General features: G+C 36.9%; 1 protein-coding gene and 1 pseudogene across 1 annotated transcript; one reads left to right on the top strand and one right to left on the bottom strand.

The window, feature by feature from the left end:
• LOC131164092 (aminopeptidase M1-like) overlaps nt 1-21,413 on the top strand; it is a 44,680-nt pseudogene extending 23,267 nt beyond the window's left edge.
• Nucleotides 21,414-22,255: 842 nt separating this feature from the next.
• Nucleotides 22,256-24,494, bottom strand: LOC131164764 (uncharacterized). Its single transcript, XM_058122202.1, has one exon. The coding sequence runs from the start codon at nt 24,245-24,247 to the stop codon at nt 22,364-22,366; it is 1,884 nt and encodes a 627-aa protein (XP_057978185.1). The 5' UTR covers nt 24,248-24,494; the 3' UTR covers nt 22,256-22,363.
• Nucleotides 24,495-25,792: the final 1,298 nt, after the last annotated feature.

Here is a 25,792-nt window from a genome sequence, read left to right as displayed (position 1 = left end):
ATACTCACCCTTCAAAAAGGGTAGCGCAAGAACCTTTATACCTGCGAGCCTGATCTGCTCGCTTAGCTAGATCACTTGAAAAATTTTAAGTCATTGGGATGAGTCAACGCTCAGTAAGAGAAGATATGCTATCACTAGTGTGTGGCAACTGAGTTATACATTTAATATACTGATATAATGCTGAAACTATATAACTGTTAGTCTGGTATACCGTACATATCACATTTATTATAGTTTTAAATACAACTGTATATCTGAGTTTTCTAGTTAGACATAATTCTAGTATCATAAGAAATCTGGTGTTTTATTGTAAATCTCTATATATATAAACAACTGTGATAATACCGTGGGAACTAAATGTCATGATTTAACCCCTCATGATAGGATTGTGCGGCTTGTAGGCGGGACTTAACTCTGGTTGGCCCACCAGGTAAGTCAATCTGAAACTCTACCAATCATCAATCCGGCCCACTGCAATCTCTTCGGGCATGATACTAGTCTCTACCTTGTCAAACCGGCCTCCTCAACCCAGAATTCTGGGGAGACTGCAATCTCTCCATAGACACTGTTGACGAAATCCACATACTATTTGAGATATGTGGTTGTGATCTGATATGAAAATAGCAACGGTACCGTGCTCTGCTGTCTGAATCTGACTGAATATTCCCACAGGGTCTGATAATATTTAGTACTGGTACTTATAATTATCTTATTGTTTTTACCATGAAAATAACCATAACATTTTAAAACTGATCTGCATAATCTGAATTTCTAACTGAATAACTGAATAACTGAGTGTTATGGTTATGAAGTCATGGCATTCTGAAAAATACTATAAATCATATTTTCTGAAAACTGCATATCGATATTTTTTGCTAATATACTGTAAAACATGATATTTGTAAAATTGTATAAATACTATACTAAACTGTTATGAACTCATGATACACCATTAAGTATTTAGATTCCCATGCTCACAAATATGCATTTCCTAATATAATAATAATATTATGAAAAACTGAATAATAAACTGATATATATGTAATCTTCTAGTAAACTTTCTAAAATTTCTGACATAGCATATTTCCTTTACTTATCCGACTGGGAGGCTAGCCTCCACTCAACTCTCGCACTCTCGGTGTACCAACCCCAAAAACCTGCATTTACATATACATATTTTCCAGAAAATCAATACACTCATATTTCCTGTGATTGCTTATTCATAATTTCTTGAACTATAATTTACCTGGGCTCTAGAAAAATACTCACTGGGATCCCCAACCCATATCTGCAGGGTTCCGAAACACCCTATTCCTGAAAATATAATATTCAAATTTTATTTCACAAAACTCCAGTATATTCCCATATGACTTAAAATTTAAACTTAAATAAGCTGATACAACTGAAAATATCCAATTATTCAACTTACCCAAATTTTGGAATGGTGCCCAAGTTGGCCTAACCAACGATCTACTCTAGCAGACTTGAAGAGAATCTTCCCAGGAGTAGCGTGGTGGCTTCCAATCGTCAAACTGGCGAAAAACGAAGCCAAAATCGTAAAGAGAAGGGGAGAGGGTCGGTTTTTAGAGAGAGAGAGTTTCCTGCGCGACTTCTTGCTGAAAAATCCAATTTAAGCATACTTATAGACCTGGATTCTTCGACGAGATACGTCACCTCGTCGACGAGTCCATGAAGGGAGTTCGTCACCGAACACGATTCCCTCGTCGACAAACTTCAGGCTCTGCAAAACCCTCTCTCGATGAATTCTCATAGACGAGACATGTGTCCACGTCGATAATCCCTAGAAGAATACTCGTCAACGAAATCCCTACATTCGTCGACGAGACCCAATGAGTCTTCTTTGAAATTTTCCTTTCCTTCTCCTTTTTATTATTTAATTACTATAAATTCTCCGGGTCTTTACATTCTCCCCTCCTTATAAAATTTTGTCCTCGAAATTTTCTATCTGTATACCAAATACCTGTATTGAACACCATTCATTAAGGAACATAGGCTACTTATTTTATTACTTACCCTCACTTATGGCGGAGGAATACCGTGGTTACATTCAAGGTCCTGGGAGATTACAATTATACTCCTAAAAGAAAATTCTCTCAAAACCAAAATATTACCTATCCTATAATCTAAAATACAACCATATACATATCACTCTACACTAAACAAACTTTGTTTTTATCTAAACAATACTGACTAATACTTTAATTCATTAAATAAGTATGGATACTTCTGTCTAATTTATTCCTCAAGCTCCCACGATGCTTCTTCTATAGCATGGTTTCTCCACAAAACTTTCACCAGCAGAATTTCCTTGGTACGCAATTCTTGTGTCTTCCAGTCTAAGATCTGTACTAGTGCTTCCTTATAGGCTAGTGAATCTCTAAACTCTATTTTTGCATAACTGATTATGTGAGACGGGTCTGGGACGTATTTCCTTAAAATGGTAACATGGAATACATCATGTATTCTAGACAAAGCTGGTGACAGAGTTAGCCTATAGGCAATTGACCCCACTTTCTCAAGTATCTCAAAAGGGTCAATATACCTAGGGCTCAGCTTGCCCTTCTTCTCAAAGCTCATAACCCCTTTCAGAGGAGCTACCTTCAAAAATACCCGATCCCCCACATCAAATTCTAACTCCCAGTGGCAAGTGTTTGCGTAGCTCTTCTGCCGACTCTGAGCTGTACTAATTCTTTCTTTAATTAGTCAGACTTTATCATACACCTTCTGCACCATTTTCAGGCCCATAACTCATCTCTCGCCTACTTCATCCCAGAAAAGAGGAGAACGACACCTTTTACCATAAAGTGTCTTATAAGGTGCCATGCCGATGCTGGCCTGATAGCTGTTATTGTAAGCAAACTCAACCAATGACAAATTGGGTCCAGCTACCCCCAAAATCCAACACGCATGCACAAAGCATATCCTCTAATATCTGGATCGTCCTCTTAGTCTAACCATCTATCTGAGGGTGAAAAGCAGTGCTGAATGCTAATTGTGTTCCCATAGCCTCTTGAAAGCTTCTCCAAAATCGTGAAGTAAACCGAAAATCTCGGTCTAAGACTATGGATACCGGTACACCATGAACGCGAACTATTTCCTGAGCATATATTTCTGCCAGTCTGTCCATGAAATAGTTGACTTTAATAGGGATGAAGTGAGTGGTCTTCGTCAGATGATCAACGATTACCTAAATAGCATTCAATCCCTATCACTTTGGTGGTAGCCCAGTAACAAAATCCATAGAGACGTGATCCCATTTCCACTCTGGAATGAAGAGTGGCTGCAACTTTCCCGCGGGTCTCTGCTGCTCAGCCTTTATCTGTTGGCACATCAAGCACTGCTTAACAAATTTAACGACATCCTTCTTCATGCCGCTCCACCAAAAGGATTCCTGTAGATCCCGATACATTTTAGTACTACCTGGATTTATGGTGTATAAGGTCTTAAATTTCGATTTCGACTAAAATTTAGAAACTCCAAAAGTACGGAAATTTTGACTGAAATTTCAATTTCGATGTCAATTTCGATTTCAATTTGAAAAAATAAAAAAAATCAGTAGTAAAACATGTAATTTTTTGTGAAACTTTAGAAATGGTTAAAAAACATAATAATATAAGTTTTAGGACAAATATATTACAAGTTAAACACATCTATGTTGTGTATGAGGTTGAAAAGTTGTGATATAGTATGTGTATCAAACATATTTGTAGGATAATGTATAGTAAACATATTCAGCGCATAAAAATGAAATTCATAAATCATTTAAATATTATTTATTGTTTAAATGATGATAATTTAGACATAAATGGTTAAATAAAATGCTGCTGTAAGTTTATTTTTTCATATAATTTCAAAAGCATTTGTCATAATATTTTTTGTTTCGATAAAAATAAATACATAAATTAAGGGAGAAATTTCACTTCACTCCTAAATCTCTTATTTGAATTCAGAGGAAATTTCATTGTATAGTTAAAATTTCGACAAGTTTTGCTGAAATTTTGAGATTTCGATAAATTTTGAGATGATTCGTTGAGATTTTGATGGAAATTATGCAAGATGGAAATCGATTGCGATTTCGATTTCGAGGGTGATGGAAACCGGAAATTTCGACAATTTTGTGGAAATTTAAGACCGTGACGGTGTATAGGGATCTGTGAACCTCCTCCAATATAGTTTTCTTGATCTCGGCATCTGTAGAAACACATAGTTTGGTACAGAACCGTAGGACTCCATCATCTGATATACTGAAATCCTCCTCCTGTCCGTCTTGCACTTCCTCTATCAACTCTGCTAACTTTGGGTCAAAATTCTAGCCATCTTTAATCCTTTCTTGCAACGTAGGCTGAATCACCAGGTTAGCAATGAATGACTGATGATCATTCTCTATCAGCTCCACACCTAATCTGTCCAAATCTATCAGAATAGAGTGCTGAATCTCTATTGCTGATAATATTGCTCCCACTGACTTTCGGTTCAATGCATCAGCCACCACATTTGCTTTCCCTGGATGGTAGCCAATAGTGCAGTCATAATCTTTAATAAGTTCCAGCCATCTTCTTTACCTCATATTTAGCTCTTTTTGAGTGAAGAAATATTTTAAACTTTTGTATTCTGTAAAGATTTCACATTTCCCTCCATACAGATAATGCCTCCAAATCTTGAAAGCGTACACCACTGCAGTTAGTTCGAAATCATGCACAAGATAGTTTTTCTCATATTCTTTAAGCTGCCTAGAAGCATATGCGATAACCCTACCGTGCTGCATCAATACGCACCCAAGTCCCTTCAGGGACGCATCACTATATATCACGAACCCATCCTCTCCTGATGGAATGACTAACACTGGGGCGGTGACCAACCGCTGCTTCAATTCTTGAAAGCTCTATTCACAGTCATCGGTCCATTCAAACTTCGCATTTTTTCTCGCGAGTTGCGTTAGCGGACTCGATAATCTGGAGAAACCGTCAACAAAGCGTCGGTAGTAGCCTGTCAAACCCAGAAAACTTCTAACCTCTTGGACATTCCCCGGTCTCACCCAACTCATCACTGCCTCTATCTTACTCAGGTCAACTGATATGCCAGCCCCAAAGATCACATGGCCGAGAAAAGAAACCTGCCTTAGCCAGAATTCATATTTCTTGAATTTTGTGTATAACTTTCTTTCTCTCAATGTCTGTAACACCAGCCTCAAATGATACTCGTGCTCCTCAAAATTCCTCGAGTAGACCAGTATATTATCTATAAAAACTACGATGAGCTAATCCAAAAACTGATGGAACACCCGGTTCATTAAATCCATAAATACTGCTGGTGCGTTAGTCAACCCAAATGGCATCACTAGAAACTCATAATGCCCATATCTAGTTCGGAATGCCGTCTTTGAAATGTCTTCTGCCCTAACTTTCACTTGATGGTAACCCGACCGAAGGTCAATTTTAGAATAGACTTGGGTCCCCTGAAGCTGATCAAAAAATCGTCGATCTTGGGAAGAGGATATTTATTCTTAACAGTTAGTTTATTTATTTTCCTATAATCTATGCACATCCTCATGTTCCCATCATTCTTCACGAATAGAACTGGTGCTCCCCATGGCGACACACTAGGCCTGATAAATCTTTTATCTAGCAATTCTTGCAATTGATCTTTCAGTTCCTTTAACTCGGCTGGAGCCATTCGGTAAGGTGCTTTAGATACCGATGCCGTCCTCGGTAGAAGATCCACGGTGAATTCAACTTCACGGTCTAGTGGTAAACCAGGTAATTCTTCTGGAAAATATTTGAAAATTATCTGACCACAGGAACATCGACTTGTTTCAGTTTTTCTTTTGGTATTCTTTTATGTAGCGACAAATCCTTGGCAACCATCTTGAATCAATTTCCTCACCTGAATAGCTGACATGAGCTGTGGCGAAGCGCGCACACGTGAACCAATAAATCTGTATTCTTGCTCACCAAGAGGTCTGAAAATCACTTCTTTCAAATGACAATCAATATTAGCATGATTAGCTACCAACCAATCCATACCCAATATTACATCAAACCCCTGCATGTCTAATATCACAAGATCAGTTAGCAGTACTTGTCCTGAATGGCCACTAGAAAATCCCCAAGTACCTTCCTACACCTCACCACTAATCCAATTGGCGTAGCTACAACCAACTCGATATCTAACAATCGTGCCTCATACCCAGTCAATTTAGCATATTCCGACGAAATAAAAGAATGGGTGGCACCTGTGTCAAACAAAACAACAGATTTATACGAAAAAGCGGTAAAGGTACCTGTAACTACGTCTCCAGCTGCCTTGACGTCACCCGGCATCAACGCATAGACCCTCGTTGGTGCAGTATTCCTCTTCCAACCTCCATGGGGCCCCTGATAACCACCTAGAAATGGTTTGGGAGCTGGTGCCTGGGCCGGCAATCCCTGACATGACCAAGACCTGTGCCCGGGTCTCTCACAACGATAGCAGACGTTCTCTACCACCCTACATTCACCTGGATGCCTCCGGCCACATCTGGGACAAACAAGAATAGTCTGTCCACCCTGAGGACCACTACACCCCATTATTCGTCCTTGACTTCATCCATATCGGTCTTCCCTCCATGGCCCCCTGCTAGAGCCCACCTAGAATTCTTGAGGTGTGGGCCTTTTCCTTTGACTCTGAGTTGCGGCACCCCTCTATATGTCACGCTCGATAATAGCAGCTCTGTCCACCACCTTCGCGAATGTCTGAGCCCGAAAACCGATGACCTGCTCAAACAAATTCTGCCTCAGATCTTCCTCAAATTTCCTTGCTTTCTTCTCCTCGTTTGGTGCCAAGTGTGGGGCAAATCGAGACAACTCAATAAATCGTGCTGCATAGTGTGATACTATCATCTGCCCTTAAACTAAATGCAGGAATTCTGCTGTCTTTGCACTCCAAACGATAGCAGGAAAATATCGCTCGAAGAACAACTCCTTAAACCGACTCCACGTCACTGGCACAGAATCAGGTTTCTGTTTCTCAATTAGCTTTGCCGATCTCCACCAATGTTTTGCCTCCCTTGTCAATTTAAACGACACAAATGACACCTTCTGTTCATCTGTACATGAAAGCACTGCCAATATCTCCTCAATGTCCTGAACCCAATTTTCAGCCACAATCGGGTCAGCTCCTCCAACAAAGGATGGGGGTTTCATCCGCGTAAACTGCTCGATTGTGCAGCCACGCTCCCTCGAGCTCCTAGCCATCTCAGCCATCACCTACTGGGTGATGTTGCGTAGTACTGCATCAGAATCTCTACCCCCCATATCAAAAGGTCCTGCTTCATCACTCCCAACATTTGTATCACTGCTCCCTGTATCCATCCTGAAAAGACGAAGAACATAATATAAGGACCCTATCTCTCATATAGATCTAATTTATTTCATCTAATTGAAATCTCATATTCACTATTAACTACCCTCTCTGGTCCTAATTCAAAATCTAATCCTGCAACTTAAACACACGACTCGTTAATAGTGTACTATGACTTTTCTGAAATCGTCACCCCAGGAAAGACACAGAAACCACCACGAAAATCCTATACCTAGACCACAGAACAAAACCTCAAATCCTTCTCCTATATTCTGGTATTGTTTCCGTTGTACTCTAGAGTCTACAGAAACTAGCAACCTAGGCTCTGATACCAAACTGTAACGATATGCTTTTTCATGCCATTTAAAAAAAAAAAAAAATTACATATATAATAAATCTCTCTGTATTATCTGCTAAAAACATCTCAGACCCCCAAGGAAGCACTGAGAAAACTCTGTTCACATTACATTCCTAAGCAACGGTAAACATAAAACTGTAAACTATATTTACAATACCAGAAATCTAGAAAGTCCCAAAATATATATTACAAAACTCCCAGTGATATCCAACAAAAACCCTGGGATCTACCCAAAAACCCACACTCAGAAAACACTCACCCTTCAAAAAGGGTAGCACAAGAATTTTTCTACCTGTGAGCCTGATCTGCTCGCCTAGCTGGATCACCTGAAAAATGTTAAGTCACTAGGATGAGTCAACGCTCAGTAAGAGAAGATATGCTATCACTAGTGTGTGGCAACTGAGTTATACATTTAATATACTGATATAATGCTGAAACTATATAACTGTTAGTCTGGTATACCGTACAGATCATATTTGTTATAGTTTTAAATACAACTGTATATTTGAGTTTTCTAGTTACACATAATTCTAGTATCATAGGAAATTTGCTGCTGTACTGTAAATTTGTATATATATAAACAACTGTGATAATACCCTGGGAACTAAATGTCATGATTTAACCCCTTATGACAGGGTTGTGCGACTCGTAGGTGAGACTTAACTCTAGTTGGCTCACTAAGTAAGTCAATCTAAAACTCTACCAATCATCAATCCGGCCCACTGCAATCTCTTCGGGCACGATACTAGTCTCTACCTTGTCAAACCGGCCTTCTCAATCCAGAATTCTGGGGAGACTGCAATCTCTCCATAGACACTGTTGACGGAATCCACATACTATATGAGATATGTGGTTGCACTCTAATATGAAAATAGCAACGGTACCGTGCTTTGCTGTCTGAATCTGATTGAATATTTCCACAGGGTCTGATACTATTTAGTACTGGTACTTATAATTATCTTACTGTTTTTACCATGAAAATAACCATTACATTTTTAAACTGATATGCAAAATCTGAATTTCTAATTGAATAATTGAATAACTGAGTGTTATGGTTTTGAAGTCATGGCATTCTGAAAAATACTATAAATCATATTTTCTGAAAATTGCATATCGATATTTTCTGCTAATATATTGTAAATCATGATATTTGTAAAACTGTATAAATACTATGCTAAACTGTTATGAACTAATGCCAACCATTAAATATTTAGATTCCCATGCTCACAAATATGCATTTCCTAATATAATAATAATATTATGAAAAACTAAATAATAAACTGATATATATGTAATCTTCTGGTAAACTTTCTAAAATTCTTAGCATAGCATATTTCCCTTACTCAACTCTCGCACCCTCGATGTACCAACCCAAAAAACCTGCATTTATATATACATATTTTCTAAAAAATCAATACACCCATATTTCCTAAGATTGCTTATTCATAATTTCATGAACTATAATTTACTTGGGCTCCTGAAAAATACTCATTGGGGTCCCCAACTGATATCTGCGGGGTCCCAAAACACCCTATTTCTGAAAATATAATACTCAAATTTTACTTCACAAAACTCCATTATATTCCCATATAACTTAAAATCTAAACTCAAATAAGTCTGATACAACTGAAAATACCCAATTATTCAACTTACTAAAATTTTGGAATGGGGCTCAAGTTGGCCTAACCAACGATCTACTCCAGCAGACTTGAAGAGAATCTTCCAGGAGTAGCGTGGTGGCTTCCGATTGTCAAACTGGTGAAAAACGAAGCCGAAATCATAGAGAGAAGGGGAGAGGGTCGGTTTTTAGAGAGAGTGAGAGTTTCCCGTGCGACTTCTTGCTGAAAAATTCGATTTAAGCCTACTTATAAACCTGGATTCGTTGACGAGACATGTGACCTCGTCGACGAGTCCATGAAGGGAGTTCATCACCGAACACGAATCCCTCGTCGACAAACTTCAGGCTCTGCAAAACCGTCTCTCGGTAAATTCTCATCGAGGAGACACGTGTCCACATCGACGATCCCTAGAAGAATACTCGTCAATGAAATCCCTGCATTCGTCCAACAACTACAAGCAATACCGCACGCTTGATCGATGATCCAACAACTTGGAATCGTCCAACAACTACAAGAAACACAAAATAATTGCTGCGTACAAGAACACTCTCTCAAAGAGCATATTAGTACAAATTTAAACACTATGCACTTCAATATTCAAATATCAATATGAAATAGAATTGAAACTCAAGAATAGATTTCACCAATATCCTTCTTAGATGAAGATCAGCAGTTGAAATCAGATTTGAGATTATCAACACTTCAGTTTCTCAACAAAAAAGTATTGCAAGATAGAGAGCAAGAGAGAGCTTTGTTTGCAAGATAGCTTTCAGCAGATTTTTCAATTCTTGGTGAGTTTTGATTTGTAAAACCATGTATTTATAGACTTCTAAAAGTAATTTCGTGTTGCCCAAGTTTACTTGGAGTGTCTTCCAAGTTTTTATTAATCTTGTCGCTCAAGAAACCTTTATTTGAAATTTAAAACATTTAAAATTTCTAGCCATTAACAGTGTTCAGATGACTGAACTTTCAGGTTCAGTCTTCTGATGTTCCTTAATGCTTTGAAAAATTAAGTCTGGATACAGGGTCAGACAACTGAACTTCAGATTCAGCCTTTTGAAGTCCCAGCTCAGACGATTGAACTGAAGGTTTAGTCTTCTGAGGGTGTTCTGCCTGTTCTGTGTTTCAACAGATAAATCTTCAAACAACTGAACTAAATCTTCAGTCTTCTGAGGAAATGCTTCAAACGTCTGAAGTAAAACTTTAGGCTTTTGAAGGTGCATCTTCAGTCTTCTGAGGGTACACCTCAAACGACTGGGCAGACTAAAATCCAGTTTTCCACTTTAGTTTTCAAAAGTTTCTTTGCTCTCTTGCTTTTAGTATTTATAAAATATTTTACAGGGTTTTGAAATAAGATCTCTAAGTCCATAATTAACCCTAGAAGAGCTTCAAAAATATTTCAAGAGATATTTAAATGCGAAGTACTTATATAAATTATGACATTTTGATATTCTAAACTCTTAAGTCTTCATGCTTTTCTTTCTTTGAGCTCCACCTTGTCTTCAAGCTTTAAAATACTTTAAGCTTTTGGCAAGTCCTCTTTAACATCCATTTTCTCATGATCTTCAAGTTTTTAAATTTCATCTTGGAATCCATGCCTTTAACTCTTTAAGCTTCATTTGATCATCTTTCTTTGAACTATAAGCTTTGAATCATCCTTATGAGCATTTGACTTTGTGTTCACATACTTGAATCCTGAAATAGCATCACTTAACAAAATATGTTAAGTTCCTCGTGTTTGTTATCATTGAATAAGATTTTAAGCCTTGTAAGGTCAACAATCTACCCCTTTTTGATGATGACAAATAAGGAGCAAACTTAACAATATCAAACTTACAATATCAAACTTAACAATATCAAACTTAAAAAGACTCTCCCTTACAATAAGCATTATCATAACAAACTTAACAATATCAAGATCAATTTCAAAAATTCTTTTACTATCATGCTCATCACATCATTCAAGTTCAAGATCATCATTTAACTTCAAGATCAAATATTCAAATATTTAATATCATGCTCATGCACAATTTTTGCCCAAAACTTCTTCCCCTTTTGACATTAATCAAAAAGAGTAAGATATCAAGAAAAACATATAAACAATAAGGCTATGAGCAACCATAAGTAAAAGTATAGATCTTAGTGAAGGTTCATATTTGCTTAAAATTCATCATACATATTAATTTATCTTTGCGTACAACAATCTCTCCTTCTTTGACATTAATTCATGATACCAATTGTTTATTTCATGATACCAATTGAAAATTAAAAAAAAAACATAATATAAGTAATAAGTCATAACACTCCCCCTGAATTTAATACATTCAAATTTTCATTCGTGAAATGAACTATATATTCATGAAAATACCAAGTGTGCTTTTTAAATTTATCATCCCATGCTTCAAATATTGATTTATATCATGTATGTGCTCATGGATACTAATACCAATATCATGTCATTATCATAACATGCTCATAGATATAATTATGCTGTCATGCTCAAATACCAATTGATATATTCATAGATACCAATATAGATACCAATGCTAATGTCACATCATGCACTGCTCATGGATACCAATATGCTGTCATTCTCATGTATCACTTAACATTCTCATGGATACCAATATATTTCATAGATACCAATACAAATATCATATCATGCCAAGATTCATGCTTCTTAATTATTATCATGCTTATTAATTTCATGCTTCTTAATTATTATCATGCTTATTAATTTCATGCTCAAATTTTCAATGTATAGTGACCCATAAATATACGTCAAGTCAATATCTTGATATCATATATGTCAGCATTTTAGCTTAGCGTAGGTCAGCATATAGTTCATATTATCATGTCATTTGTATCTCACCTCATATGCATATCAAAATATCAGCATGTCGCATATCATATATTTCACCACATATGTATCTCAGAATATCAGCATTTAGCATGTAGCATATCAGCATATATAAGCACGGAGCATATTATTGTATTTATGCATTGTGCTACTATTTGCTCAAATTGTCTTCATGTTTCTTTTTTATCAAAATACTCATATAATAAGCTCAATTTACTTTTGATTTTCTTTCTTTTGATTTCATATAAATACCCAAATCATATTGCTTTCTAAATCTATTTTTCTAAGTTATGCCTTGTACAAATCATCCTATGATTTTGGCCAACAATGCCATTTTGATTTGTTTCAATTCAATTTAGCTCTTAAACTCTTCTTTGAGATTTTTCATTTCAACTAGCTTAATGTAACATCCTGCTAATAAAATAAAATCTTTTCCCCTATTTAAATATCAAAACATTAACCTAAACAGCGGGAAACCACATACATAAACATAACCACATAAATTACAATATCAGAGTGTCTAAATATCCCATAAATTATACATAAATCACTGTTCTCCTCAAAACTATTCCCTATTGAAGTTAGGGCATACAAAAATACTACCCAAAAATACCACTCACCCTTAACAGGGCAGACTAACAGCCCTTCTACCTGCGAGCCTAATTCGCTAGCCTAGTTGGTTCACCTGAAAAAAAAAATAATTCAACGTTGGGGTGAGACGACGCTCAGTAAGACGAAACATGCTATTACTAGTGTGTGACTATTGAGTTATCTTTCTCTATAAATAATTTGATTTAAAAATAATATCATGGATAACTGAAATTGTAAATGCTGGTATAAATAACATATATTAAAACTATATAAATTTACTTTTCATAATACTACTACTATTTCTTGAAATCTACTTATACTTATAATATCTGAGAAAATTTCCCTGGATGGCTGTATGTCATGATTTAACCCCTCATGACAGGGTTGTGCGGCCCGAAGGTGGGACCTATCCTAGCTGGCCGACCAAGGTAAGTCAACTGAACTCCGACAGTCTTATCGGCCCCCTCAATCCATATCTGATGGAGAACCTGTCCCGACGTGGGCACGATCGACCTCATACCACTTACTGTCTGAGTAAAGTGGTTGCACTCTAAACTGAATGTATGTAGCTACGGTACCGTGTTCTGCTGAATTTGATCCATCAGGGTCTGATACAATATAGGTAGCTAATATCTTTAACATACTGTTTTATTATGATTTCTAAAATAACCATAACCCCATAAAATTTGTCTGAAATTCTAAATTAACTGACTGAAAATCTAATTTCTGTATAACTGAACTGTCATCTGTATAACTGAATATCGAGGCGCTATGGTACTAAAAAACTAATTATTCTGAAATTATTGGAAATACATTTTTCTGAGTATACTGTATACTGAAAGTCCTTTATTCTATAAGCATGTAAATATCATGGTATTTCTGTTCATAAACTATAAACATGGTATTCATGGTTTGTATAAATACGGCACTGTACTCTAATCAACTCAAGCCATACTAATAAATATTATCATAATCAGGCTCTGAAAACCGTATATATAATTTGAATAATAATTTGATAACAACTTATATTTTGTACTGAAATTATAATGAAATTTCCTAACATAGCATGTTTCCCTTACCTGACTACTGGAAAGCCCCTACTGTATATCGGTCCTACAGCCGCAGGGTTTCCTACTCAACTTCCTGAAAACAATGTTCACCAGAACAAAACATCATTATTTTTTTGTCTACTTCATTTCCTACAACTGTTGGAAAGCCTAATTTTGAATAAAAGACCTTACCCTGAACTTGGGGAAAAATTCAACTCGATCCCACCGACGATCCGCCCCGGTAAACTTGGAGAGAACTTCATCAGGAGTGTTGTGGTGGCCTCAAATCGTCGATCCAGCGACTGACAGGGTCGAAATCTAAGAGAGATGAAGGAGAGACTGTAGAGAGAGAAGAGAGAGAGTTTCTATTGAAAATCCTATGTAAAAATCTGAGGTTTATACTATTTGTACTTCGACTTTTGTCAATAAGCCACGTCATCTCGTCGATGAGTCTAAGAGGCAATTCGTCGACAAACTCTCCCCTTCATCGACGAAATTTAGAATCGCCCAAAACATCCTTTCGATATCTTCTCGTCAACGAAACATGCCCTCGTCGACGAGACCCTCTGTCATGAGAAAATTTCTTGGGTTATTACATCCAAAGTGCAACGTCGTCGACGAAGTCTGCTACCTCCTTCTGTTTTTGTTCCCATTTTCTTCCCTTTTTATTATTTAAATACTATTATTCTTCGGGTCGTTACACTTAATATCCTTGATTTTGGATTAAGTAGCTTTTTTAATTTCTAAGGGGAATAACTAATCCAAATATCTTTGATGTCATTGGTTTATGAATTAGTCTTTCATTTTGATACCCATACTTTCTTAGGTCCGAATGGTTTAGAAGAAGTTGTTTCCTTTACTTTCCAAACATGTTTAACTTTCACATCTTTCCTTTTTAATAGACATTCAAACTTTATATGTCCATTTTTTTTACATAGGTAGCATATAGTGTGAGTATAGACATTAGAAGAGGTGCTAGCGTAATCTTTGGAAGCTTTTGTAAAGTATCCTATGTAAAGATTCTTTTTCCTTTTATTTTCAATTCCATTGAATCCTATGCCTTCTTTATTTAAATACATTCTTTGTGATCCAATCATTTTGTCAAAATTTTCTTTTCCTCTAGTAAAATTGTAAATGATCTTTTTATCTTCAATTTGACTTTTGCGATCATTTATCTCTATATCTTTCTTGCCATCAACATTCACTTGTGATTTCACTATTTCTTGAGACAAGTTATTGATTTTACTTTCTAATTTAGAAATATATATGTCTTTCTCAATTTCCATAGAAGTTTGGAATCTTAGATCTTCTACATCTTTCATCATCTTTTCATTCTTACTTTCTAATCTCTTAATTTTCAAATCTTTCTCTCTTTCAGCAAGTTTAAGGGATTCCAACTCCTTTATTGTACCTTCATTCTTATTTTTCAATGAAGTATATTGTTTAGTTACTTTGACTAGGATCTTATGAACTTTGAATAATTCATTTTGTAACTCTTCATAAGATGACATGCTCTCATCGTTGGATTCATTAGATGAATCACTACTATATTCATTAACCGATTTGGATGAAGAGCTTTGTTCTTCATCATCATCATCCCATGCCATATAGCAAGTATAAGCAACCTCTTGGTCACTTGATTCATTCTTTGAATTACTAGTACTTAGATTGTCCCATGCAGTGGCCTTCATTACCTTTTTCTTTTTAGAATCCTTCATGAGCAGTGGACAATCCGGTTTTATGTGTTCATCTTTCTTGCAATTATAACATGTGGGGATTTTATTCTTTGATTTCTTTTCATTGGTTTCTTCTTCATCTGATTCTGTTTTTGAGTTCTGGAATTTTTCGTTTAAATTTATTCTTTCTTCTAAGGATTTTTGCAAGTTTCTTAGATATGTAGGCTATTTCATTTGCATCATTTCTTCTTCATCTTTATCACTAGAGCTTTTATTTGAGGCTTTAAATGCAACAAATTTTTGGGCTTTAGATTTTCCACTTCTTTCGTCTATTACCATTTCATATGTGAGGAGAGAACCTATGAGTTCATCTAAGGAGGTGTTTTTCAAATTTCTTCTTTCGGTTATTGCAAAGGCCTTAGGTTCCCAAATCGGTGGAAGTCCTCTAAGGATTTTCCGAATCATTTCATAAGTTACGTAATTCTTTCCTAAGGCATTGAGGGAGTTTATTATATGGGTGAAAGTAGTGTACATACTAGTGATAGATTCATCCGGGTTCATCCTAAAGGCTTCATACTCACTAGTCAACATATCAATCCTATTGTCTCTAACATCTACGGTGCCTTTGTAGGTTACTTCTAGTTTTTCCCAAATTTCCTTTGCTATTTTACATGCCATAATTCTATTGAATCCATTAATATCAAGTGCACAATATAAGACATTTATTGCACTAGAGTTAACTTGCAGCATTTTGTGATCTATTTCGGTCATCTCTTTTTCTTCTTTAGGTACCTCTTTTCCATCCACTAGTTTGGTAGGGATCAAGTCACCATGTGTGACAACCTTCCAAGCCTTCCAATCCATTGTTTGAAGATAGATTTTCATACGTTGTTTCCAAAATGTGTAATTTATATCACAAAAGATGAAAGACCTAGTTGAGGATTGATCCTCTCCAAAGGGAGTTACTCCTATATGTGTCATCTAGATCTTTATGTAGCTACTAGTTAGGATTTGCTACAACCCCGCTCTAATACCAATTGAAAGTTGAGGTGTAGTCCCAAAAGAGGGGGTGAATTAGATTTTAAAATTTTCTTATAATTCTTTGCAACAATTCTTAACCCCTTGTTGATTTAACAATTACACAGCAAAGTTTTATTTACTTATTCAATCCACAAACCAATACTTAACATAAGTAAACCAAAGCTCAAACAATCCACCAACAACTTTAAAGTAAACAACCAAAGATACCAACTCAAGATATAATATGCAACTCTATGGCAATTCTCAACTTTTACAAGAATTCAAAGTATTTGTTTGTTTGCAGCCCTGTGTATATGAATTTGATTCAATCCTTGTATGAATGGATTTGATTCAAGCCCTGTAGATAATGAAATTGTTTTCTCAATATGATACACAATTTAAACTTCAACACTCTTTCCAAAAGTTTATACTTTAAATAAAATTTTAGCTAAAGAGTTTTTGGGTGTTAACCAATCAACGTACTCCCTTATGGTTTCCGCAAATTATTGATCAACCAACGTACTCCCTTTCGGTTTCCGTAATCCCAAAAACAAATTAAACTTCAGTTTATTTAATTTCCAAACTACGTAGTATTTATGATCAAGAAATTAAATCATCCATGCAGTTTATAGGTATGCTGAAAAATAAAGAGAGTAAAGGAAAGAGAAAGAGACCAAGGTTTTTACGAGGTTTGGCTTATCCCCAACCTACGTCCTCGCCTTAGGCAAACCACTTAAGGATTCCACTATACCCGTTCCTTTCCGGGCGGAACAAAACATTTTACAAGCGACACCCCACGCTTAAATACTCTTTCACTAGGCTAGAGTAATCACCTCTCCAAGCAATACCCCACGCTTGGGCACTCCTTCAATAAGCTAGAGTAATCACCTCTCCAAACGATACCTCACGCTTGGTCGACAATCCAACAACCTGGAATCGTCCAAAAACTACAAGAAACACAAAATAATTGCTGCGTATAAGAACACTCTCTCAAAGAGCAGATTAGTACAAATTTAAACACGATGCACTTCGATATTCAAATATCAATATGAAATAAAATTGAAGCTCAAGAATAGATTTCACCTATATCCTTCTTAGATGAAGATCTGCAGTAGAAATCAGATTTGAGATTATCAACACTTCAGTTTCTCAACAAAAGAGTATTGCAAGATAGAGAACGAGAGAGAGTTTTGTTTGCAAGATAGCTTTCAATAGATTTTTCGATTCTTGGTGAGTTTTGATTTGTAAAACCATGTATTTATAGACTTCTGAAAGTAATTGCGTGTTGCCCAAGTTTACTTGAAGTGTCTTCCAAGTTTTTATTAATTTTGGGGCTCAAGAAACCTTTATTTGAAATTTAAAACATTTAAAATTTATAACCGTTAACAGTGTTCAGACGACTGAACTTTCGGGTTCAATCAACTGAACTTTTGGGTTCAGTATTCTGATGTTCCTTAATGCTTTGAAAAATTAAGTTTGGACACAGGGTCAGATGACTGGACTTCAGGTTCAGTCTTCTGAAGTCCCAGCTCAGATGACTGAACTAAAGGTTCAGTCTTCTGAGGGTGTTCTGTCTGTTCTGTGTTTCAATAGATAAATCTTTAGACAACTGAACTAAATCTTCAGTCTTCTGAGGAAATGCTTCAGACGTCTAAAGTAAAACTTTAGGCTTCTGAAGGTGCATCTTTAGTCTTTTTAGGGTACATCTCAGACGACTGGGCAGACTAAAATCCAGTTTTCCACTTTAGTTTTCAAAAGTTTCTTTGCTCTCTTGCTTTGAGTATTTATAAAATATTTTCCGGGGTTTTGAAATAAGGTCTCTAAGTCCATAATTAACCCTAGAAGAGCTTCAAAAATATTTCAAGAGATATTTAAATGCGAAGTACTTACATAAAAACTTCTTATGGCGTTTTGACATTCTAAACTCTTAAGTCTTCATGCTTTTCTTTCTTTGAGCTCCATCTTGTCTTCAAGCTTTAAAATACTTTAAGCCTTTAGCAAGTCCTCTTTAACATCCATTCTCTTATGATCTTCAAGCTTTAAAATATCATCTTGGAATTCATGCCTTTAACTCTTTAAGCTTCATTTGATCATCTTTCTTTGAAATATGAGCTTTGAATCATCCTTATGAGCATTTGACTTTGTGTTCACATACTTGAATCCTGAAATATCATCACTTAACCAAATATGTTAAGTTCTTCTTGTTTGTTATCCTCAAAATAAGATTTTAAACCTTGTAAGGCCAACATAATCCATATAAGAGAATTGATTTTTTGGGTAATGCTTAAGTCATATAATTGTTTATGCAGAAAATTAGGTTGGGAACCGAAGTCTGGAGAGAGCCATATGAATGCAATGTTGAGGGGAGAAGTCTTGATGGGCTTGGCTAATTTTGGCCATGATAAAACTCACGAAGAAGCAATTATGCGCTTTCAAATGTTCTTAAATGACAGAAGCACTGTACTTCTTCCAGCTGATCTGAGAAGGGTAAAGACAAACTATGCCCAAGTCATCCCCCACATTTCTGACTTTTTTTTTTTAAAATTAGGATGTTCAAAATTATTTTTTGTTTTGTAGGCTGCTTACATTGCTGTAATGAGAAACTCAAGCACCATAAATAGGGATGGTTTTGAGTCTATTAAAAATTTATAGAGAAGCTGATACAGTACAAGAGAAGGCACGGGTGTTGCGTAAGATTTTACTTTGTTTGAAGTAGCCTTTAGCCTTCCCTTCTTTATCTTAGTAAACTTTAACTTGTATTTGGATCTTTATATTTAAACCTCTGCAGGTTCTATGGCTGCTAGTCCAGATCCAAGTTTAGTTTTAGAGGCTCTAAACCTTTTCTTGACCGATGAGGTATTGCACTTTGCTAATCTAAACTGTGATATCCAACTACCACAGACTGCTTGCTGCTATTTCATTTACCTATTTCATTTACCTAGTTCTTCTCAATATACTCTCAGATCCGAGACCAAGATATCATCTATGGATTTGTAGGGATAAGCATAGAAGGCCGTGAAACAGCGTGGAGATGGTTAAAGGTATGTCATTCTCGCTACATGTTCAGGATCATAAAAAAGGCCATTGCCGAGTGTCAGTCCTGTCATGGGTTGTTTGAGAGTCGTGGACTTTGTTCAATATCCGTAATGAGATTTATTTTTGCATGTCCTTATCATAGTAGCAATGTTGGGGTTTGGGAATTATGCACCACTCGAAAATTAAACCTCCTGAATAAAATTAGGGTGCCCCTATTCCAAAATTATGCAATGGAGTTTATTGAAGAGAAACTCAATAATGCATCTCTGTAGCAAGTCAGTGGCTCAGGATAGGGAAGTGTGACATTCCACCTTTGTATTATTTGGAATACTTGGAATTTTGAGAATAGTTCTAGCAGTAATTGGTTTTATAGATGTTCAATTTGGTTGTGTTTTTATATAGAAATTAGGGGGTGATTCAAGTTTTTTTTTCCTTCGAAATCGAAGATTACGATAACAATAAAGACAACTGTCTCTTAATTCTTATAGTAGACAGTAAATGCTTCTACATGGCTTTATATATATATTATCATGGTATACAAGTTTGAGAACTTTCCAAAGCTTCCATGAAATTTTTGTAAATGAAGAGATTTTATTCTGCATTGACATCGATTAAAGTTGATGGAGAACTTGATTGCTGTTTACTTGGCAATCTCTAGTCATGCAAGCACGCATGTAATGTCAACCATCTATGCTTTTTACTCCTGGTATTTTCTATATTACATTTCAGGTTGCATTGGATTGCAATTGATATAGAAAAAATTTGCAGTTGTTTTCAAAGCAATTGTCTTCTATTAGAGCCTTAGTCTAGACATCATAACATTTCAATGGATTTTGCACATCCTAATCAAGCAAAATTTTCAGTCTGTAATCTTTTTGTATGTGAATGTGATCATTGTGTTTTTGAAATTTGTTTTTGTGCCCGGGCTTGGAATTGTTGGTAGAGAGAGGAAAGGTATGGATGCTTGTGGTATTCCGTTGGAATATGATCAATGATCCCTAGTAAATTCTGTAATGTAGACCAGTCATTTCCGCTTGAAAATTCATGGACTCTAATCTGTTTTGGGGTAATGAATGCAGGAGAACTGGGGCATAATCCTGAAGAAATGGGGCAGTGGGATGTTGATCGCTAATGTTGTTAGAGATATTGTCACCCCGGTAAGCAAATGAAGCCTGCAGAATAATAAGAAAAGCCCAAAACCCCCAACTCCACCCATGCCATTGCCTCTCTCTCTCTCTCTCTCTCTCTCTCTCCCGGGATTGATTTTTGTCTGCCATTAGTTTTGTAGCTATGAAAAGGCTGATGAAGTCGAGGCATTTTTTGCAAACCGGGGGCTCCTCTCAATTGCCATGACTCTGAAGCAAAGCGTTGAACAAATCAGAGTCAAGGCAAGGTGGGTTCAAAATATACAGCTGGAAGAGGGTCTTGGAGAACTAGTCCAACGCTTAGCTGCTTGCAGGGGGTGACATAATATACAGCAGCTGCCTCAAGCTATCTATTGGAAAAACCACAGGAAAGTTGAACTGATCAGCTTTTAAAACGTCATGCATTATGCATTACTTGTGATGAACCAAGTCACACATCAGTGAACTAGAAACAGAGAATCCAATGTAATATGCTTGCCCTGGCAGCTTTTGCTAGTTAGTTGGCTTGGTTTGGTTGCATCCGCCAGTTGATCAAACTTCTTGTTGACCCGTGTGGAATGCTACTAACTGGCTGGCTAGCTGTTCTCCTGTTGGATGCAGCTCAAGGGTTGCCCTGGTCCACAGGTGCCTCAACTCTTGATGTATCTTGTGTTTTGTATGCTACCAAGAAATTAATAAATATGCATGTATATACAACCAATCAAATCATAAATTGATGAACTGCATTAAAGATATCGAGCTTAATAGTTCGTAACAAGTTTCTACTTTTAAAAAAAATCGAAAAGAATATTTACGTTGAAATTTAAATTTAACTTTGTCCACTACAGGATGGAGTAATTTAAAAAAACAAACATGATTGATTTTGTTTCTACTTATTTATTTTTGTATTTTTGCTTTTTCATTTTTTGCATCATAGGTTTATGACCGTGACGAGAGTATAAGTACACATCTGTTCTCCTTCTGCCTATTGTAAAGTAGACCCATGATGAATGAGCCCGCGACAAAAAAATTTTCATAAAGCATAATGCATATAAAACTGGTGACATTAATATATTTAAACGCTAAAAGGAAAGTTATGGTCAATTTTATAATTAATACCAAAGGAGCATCTGTAAAGCAACATTACTCCAATATTATTATACCAATCATTGTATCTCACATGCAGACAGGATACCAATTCCATCTCTCTCTCTCTATATATATATATATATATCTCTCTCTCTCTCTCTCTCTCTCTCTATATATATATATATATATAGGAGAGCTAAATTAAAGACAAACTATATGTTGCTCTCCATTTTCTCTCTTTATAAATCAGTACAAACATTTCAAATTACAAACACAATCTGCCCAACATATACTCCAAGCTTCCCATTCAAACATCCTCAATTCCCCGCATATCTTTTTTCTAATTTTCCACTAAAATTCATTAATAAATCCAACCCTTCCACCCCACAAAAATAATAAAAAATAAAAAAAAAAATAAAACAAACAAACATGAGCCCACAGGCCCATTAAAATTTCCCTATTCACACATCTAAATGCAATTAATTAACCTCCATTTATATGTAATAAAAACTCAAATGAATAATAATGATCATAATGTTACAAACCCAAAAGAAAGACAAAAAAAAAAACTGAAAATGCAGATCAACAAGAGCTTGGTCCAGAAGCTATAACTCCTGGGCTGTGGGTAGGATTTGGGTGTGGGCCTGGGCCTGGCCCAAGCCCAGACATTTGCCTCTCCTTGAAGGAATTCATCTTCTCCATCCTCAAGCCTGCCCTGAACCTGGCGATGAAGCTATCAGCTTTGGTGTTCACGTCCGGGCTTGGACAGAACAATCCCGGCATTGTCTCACCGGTTTCTGTAGCAACGCCAGCGGCCTTTGTCGGCGAAGCTTCGGCTTGATCTGGGTCAGGAGAACCGCTGCGCGAGCTGTGGCTGCTCAGCAATCTGACAAAATCGCCGTGCACGGCGAACTTCCAGTCCGGTACTCGGAAAGGCGGCGGCGGAGGCGGCGGCGGTATCGGGATCAGGGGAGACTCGCTGCCGCTGTTCGTGTTCTCTTCCACCGGTAATGGATATTTGTGGGTCTTGATCGGAGTTGGATGCGACTGCGACTCTGCTTTTTGGGCCTTCGTTTTTAGTGCGAGGGCAGTCGAAGTGAGTGGGGGCGGTGGCGGCGGCGGCGGCGGCGGCGGAACTGAGTGGACTGTCTTGGTTTTGGCCTTTTTGGTAGAAAACAGATTGTGGAATACCGAAGGTGGTGGTGGCGGAGGACCTGAAGGCGAACAAGGTAATGGATCCTGAACGATGGTATCGAAATTATCGAGACTCTTCTGTCTCTGCCTCTTCTTCTTCTTTCCGTGATGGTATAGTGAGGTCAAAAACTCCTTGGTTGCACTTGAACCTCCTCTCTTCCTATCACCTTTGCCGCGTTTTCGCTCCGATTGCAACGACGAGGGAGGTGGCGGGGCCGGCGGCGGCGGCGTCAGGAATTTCCAGTCATCGAACTCAGCATTGGGTGATTTCTCTGTTTTTTCTTTACGCGCAAGAGATTCAAATGATCGCCTCGCCTTCTGCCTTACTTTCCGCGGCGGAGGTGTCACCGACTGCGGTGATGGTGGCAGCAGCGGCGGCGGAGGCGGCGGAGGCGGCGGCGGCGGCGGAGGAAGTGGCTGCGATTGGGGCAGCTGTTGGAATTTCCCGACATCAAAATCTCCTTTAGTAGAATTTTCCTCCTCTTCTTGCGCAAGAGATCCCGATGATCCCTTTGCCTCTTGTCCAACTGTACTCAGCCGTGACAGAGGTGCCTCCGCCGGCGATAGGGGAGGAGGCGGAGGAGATCGCGGCGCCGCTGCCGTGTGTGAAGCTGCCCTAGGACGAGTTTCAAAAGTATCCACAGGTATGTTCTTAAACTCGGAGTCGTCTTGATCATACTCCCGCTGTGGCCGTCGTGGACGATGATGATCCGAAGTCAGAACCCGATAATGACTCATCTGGGTATCATCGAAAAATCGCCATTGATCTTCGCCTCCCACGAACCACGACTCTCGCCGGAAATCTGGGTACGAACTACTATTCCTCTTCATCAATCTACCCGTTCCAATCGAACTAACGACCGTTCGATCTGGATACTCGTACCATTTTTGTGGAGCACTAATTGGGGAACTCGATCTTTCCGTTTGCTGTAATTGCGAGACATTCGAAAAACGGCGATGATCTTCACCGGCATTTTCGTTCTCATCTTTCTTTTTACTGAGAAATCCACAGATCATCGCGAAAAGAACAAGCACCAAATTCAGAGAGTCCCAGCTCTTCTTCACCAAATCTGGCTTGAAGATTCGAGAGGTGAGGGAAAGAATCGAAGGGATGATGAAGAAAATGAAGAGCGTCGCGGTTCCAAGTAAGAGTGCGACAAGGACGCCGGAGTTCAGGAAGACAGAGGACGAACGACGGCGGCGTCGGTCGCCGGCACGGCGGAAGGTGGTGCTGGTCTGCAGCCAAAACGGTGGCGTTTCAGCTTCATCCATGATTTGACACAGAGCGCGGGGGGAGCTTTTTGAGACAATTCCCTGCCCTTCGCTTTTGCTTTGCTTCGGTTTTGCTTTTGCTTTTTTTGCTTTGGGATGGTTGGGTATAAGCTATATATATGCATATAAGTTTTTGCTTTCTGTGTTTTGAAAATTATTTTAATTACACTTTGGATGCGTGTAAGGATGAGACATGTGAGTTTATGTCATCCTAATGATTAAAAATAAATGAAGGGTGAATAGCTTCTCCTTCCACGAAAATACAGTGCGTGTAGATCAGTGAGATCACTTATAGATTGTATATTGACTCAGTATATAATTACCATTGTAGAAATTTTAGTTTTTATGTAGAAATTTTCAGGGATATTGTCATTTTCAATGCATTGTGTTTTATAGTCAAGCACGTGAATTTGTCTTCGTAGAAGTGAAAATTATAATAGCATGATGATCTCGTGCTTTTCGTAATTAACATTACCATTAGCATACATTAAAGTAAATTGAAATATATATTTTTAAAAAAATGGACCTATTCCAAAATCACTTTAGAAGAATGAATGAATGAAATAGTTGAACTTAATTCAAATTAACTTGGTCGGTGATAATTGAGCATGGGACAATTTGATAATATAGTTTTATACTTAGAGATATAATTGAAGTTATGGTATGAACAAGAAATATGTGTATTAAAAGTTTAGTATAAAGTACTTGCAAAAGTTCCCATATCTATCGCAAGAGTGTGCTTTGGGTAGAACTAAAGAGAGAATTAGGGTTAAGGAGACTCTGATTTGAGAGAATTAGGATACTAAAATATATTTATTTGACCTAATTTCTTGTTTAGTTTTGTATATGAATACAATAACAAGTTTCGACATAGTCTATACAAAGTCGACAAAAATGAGTTGGTAAACAAGCAATTTAAGAGCCTGAACAAGTAAAGTTTCTCATTTATTTATTTTTTTTAAAAAAAAGAAGAACTGAGCACAACCTTGTTCAATCTTGGATTTATTGAAGAAGGGTAAAATCATAGCAAAGAATCATTCATTTGTATTTACAATCAAAGGAGCCCAAACAAATATTTATCAAACCAAAATATCAAATCGTTCATGAACTATTTAGTTTGATTGCAACCCTAATGATAATTAATTATTTGTTACACAATTAGTATAGGTAAAGTCATTTGTCAAGCATCAAAGCAAAATGAAACTCGTCATTTATAAACAACATTGAATTCAATAATCCTCTCCTCACTCCAAAATATAGAAGAGATAATAAAATAGTTGAACTCAATTAAATCAACTTGTAATTGAGGATTTAAAATATGATCATACAATAAAATAGTCATTTACTACGGACCAAAACACTTCATGTACAAGACATTCATGTAGAAATATTTAAATTCAAACGCTCAAAAGAAGAATAGATTTAAAATAAGAAATGCTAAGTTCTCTAAAAAAAAAGGGGGGGGCTTGACATATACACTATTGAACACTTCATATACTTAGTTTTCATCTTATTTTCATTTTCTTTTACGGTCCATTTGGATCA

The sequence above is a fragment of the Malania oleifera genome, chromosome 9 (assembly GCF_029873635.1).
Source record: "Malania oleifera isolate guangnan ecotype guangnan chromosome 9, ASM2987363v1, whole genome shotgun sequence".
Taxonomy (NCBI): Eukaryota; Viridiplantae; Streptophyta; class Magnoliopsida; order Santalales; family Ximeniaceae; genus Malania; species Malania oleifera.
This window is presented reverse-complemented; position numbering and strand designations above follow the sequence as displayed.